This window comes from Nanorana parkeri, unplaced genomic scaffold (genome assembly GCF_000935625.1).
Source record: "Nanorana parkeri isolate BGI_ZX_2015 unplaced genomic scaffold, ASM93562v1 scaffold675, whole genome shotgun sequence".
Classification (NCBI taxonomy): Eukaryota; Metazoa; Chordata; class Amphibia; order Anura; family Dicroglossidae; genus Nanorana; species Nanorana parkeri.
In genome coordinates, this window is record NW_017306943.1 from 345,755 (window position 1) to 348,205 (window position 2,451).

Genomic DNA, 2,451 nt, shown 5'->3' on the forward strand with positions numbered 1-2,451 from the left:
ACATGTAAATATACTAATAAATAATAATATATGATAAAACGAAAACTTTTTTTCCCACCAAACTGCTTCAGAGCTGAAACTTCCCGAAGGCAACACATTTATTAAAAATTACCAAGCATTATATACATAAAAAGGCTGAAACTCACAATTTCTTTCAGATCAATAACAAATTCTACATTTTTACAAATGTCTTGTATAAGTGGCAATTTTTCTTGTGTTCATAGTTGTTTTTTTTTATGGGATCTTTCCCAAAACACAACAGAAAAATACATTCTGACATGGCAGTCTAAAGTCTCTAGATAGAATTTCTTGTGTACTAGCCATTACACAATTGTACAACAAAACAGTTCAGGAATTGTCTTGTAGAACAAGAAAACACACATAATGCATACAATATATTATACTCCACAATAGGCATCAGAATATCTACACAATATTTACAATGGTCTTGGTTCATAAATTAATCACAATAAAAAAATAAAATAAACAACCAAAACAAAGTAGATATTATCCACTTGAAATACTAATTACTGTCACATTTAGGATAGATTGTGACAAGTCAGAACTTGCAGCACTCAGAGCTCTGGCCTCAATCTAGAGAACTACAAATCAGTTTTTTTTTATATCCCTTTAGTTCTCCAGATGAAAGGCAAAACCCACACTTTTTGGCATTTAATTCTAAGATCCACCCTGTGCTCAAAATGTTAAGGTAATATCTATACATATATAAATATATAATAATTCTTTAAGAACTAGAGTAGAAGGAATAATAGCCTAGGCCTTTGGAGGCATCTTTAAAGTCTTCATTTACAATGTCCTCACATTTAATGGGAGGGGAGTTTTCATTGCTTGAAGTGCTAGGTGAAAGTCGCCTTCGCTTGCAGGCTCCTGTGTAGACGCCAGAGTCATTTGAGTCCAAAGATTTAATGGAAGGAGGTGTCTCCACCCATGATGAATTCAACTCTTCTTTGACCTTGTCTTTGGACAGAAGGTCTTCAGAGAAACTTGAGGGGCTTGACCTGGATGACCAAGGTAAACCAGTTGCCATTTTCCTTTGATATGGAGAACTTCTGCTACTCCAGCCTGTCATGGAAGCAAAGGCTGCATCTGGATAGTATGCCATAGGATGAGAGGTCTGGATGGGCAGAGACTTTATGCCATAGGTGAGAAGGGAACTAGAAGAATAGTCTGTATCATAGGGGCCCATGTCCAGTTTGTTGGCTGCTGCTTGTTGGACAGGGGTCACAAACCACCTCTGGGGGGGAGCGCTGGCCACTTCTTCATTACCCTGCGGTGACAGAAGACCATTGGTCTGGGGTACAGTCCTTTCTCCAGTGTAGTACCTGGTAGGGGGCAGATTGTTGACAAATTGCTCCTGGAAGAAGGGCTGGACGCTGTAGCGGGCACCGGGCACTATCTGGTGGGATCTAGGAGAATCCGCAGGAGATGGAGTTAATCGGTCATTTTCTGAAGCCGTGTACATGCTACAAAAAGAATAAAAGGTTGCTGTGACTATGGTGAGCATGATCACATATGGGTCATATATGGGTAAAGCAAGTTATAGGGGTTGATTCACTAAGAGACAATCTTCACAAGTGAATAAAGTGAAGCTATGTTCACTTTAAAAGTCAATTAATGGGGGAATTTAGAAAAACAATATTTTGCCTTGCACTTGACTAAGGTTGAAGTGAACTCAGATTCACATTATTCACTAAGCTAAGTGATCATCCATTTATTAAATTCAATGAATAGCCTTGCACACGGACACTTCAAAAGCCATGATTTAGCTTATCATCTCTAGATGGTGTTATTTCTATTAATATTAACTCTACTTGCCTCAAGTTAATGAAACAGAACATGTAAGGTAATCCTTCCCATATCAAAAAACAATATAATATCACAGGGAAGAAATTATACTTACGAATCATAGTTGTCTCTGAAACCTTTTGCAAATGGATTGTGGTCAATTTTCAGTTGAGTGATCTAAAAGCAAACAAACACAATAAATACTGATATACAGTCTTATCAGTGCAGATAATTTAATCCTTTTACATACAGTCCCCCTCCCCATATGGAATACAATGGTATGGCCCTTACATCTGTATTCTGGTATGCTGTGACAGCAATGAACTGGTTTTCTGGGAAGGTGAATGTCTGGGTCTTGGCTGAGTCGTTCAGGTCCTCCACTCCATCTTCACTGACTTCCACAATGTGCAGACGTGGCTGGTACTTATGTAGAGACTGCAGGACAATCATCTATAGTAAAACAGACCATCTTTAGTAAGTCAGATCTATAATAATGAACAATAGGTCAAGTTCTAGTCAGATCAGTAAAGCGGACTTCTTTTCAAGTAAAGGGTTGAAAGCTGTTTGTGGGGACAGGTGGAGGCAGAGAGTAGGTGGCTGAGGTGGGCTGATTGTGTGTTATGTGGGTAAGCGAGAAGAAGGCTG

General features: G+C 38.7%; 1 protein-coding gene across 2 annotated transcripts in view; it reads right to left on the reverse strand.

Annotated features, from left to right (window-relative positions):
- Positions 1 to 263: 263 nt before the first annotated feature.
- Positions 264 to 2,451, reverse strand: part of EOMES (eomesodermin) — a 6,330-nt gene continuing 4,142 nt past the window's right edge. The window contains exons 4-6 of one of the 2 annotated variants that reach the window (XM_018563557.1): positions 2,098 to 2,256; positions 1,922 to 1,983; positions 264 to 1,427 (exon numbers count right to left, since the gene is read on the reverse strand). In XM_018563557.1, the coding sequence (XP_018419059.1) occupies positions 746 to 1,427; positions 1,922 to 1,983; positions 2,098 to 2,256 (903 nt within the window). In that variant the 3' untranslated portion in view covers positions 264 to 745. Of the gene's footprint in view, positions 1,485 to 1,921; positions 1,984 to 2,097; positions 2,257 to 2,451 lie in introns of both variants that reach the window. The other variant, XM_018563556.1, reaches the window with a different exon arrangement.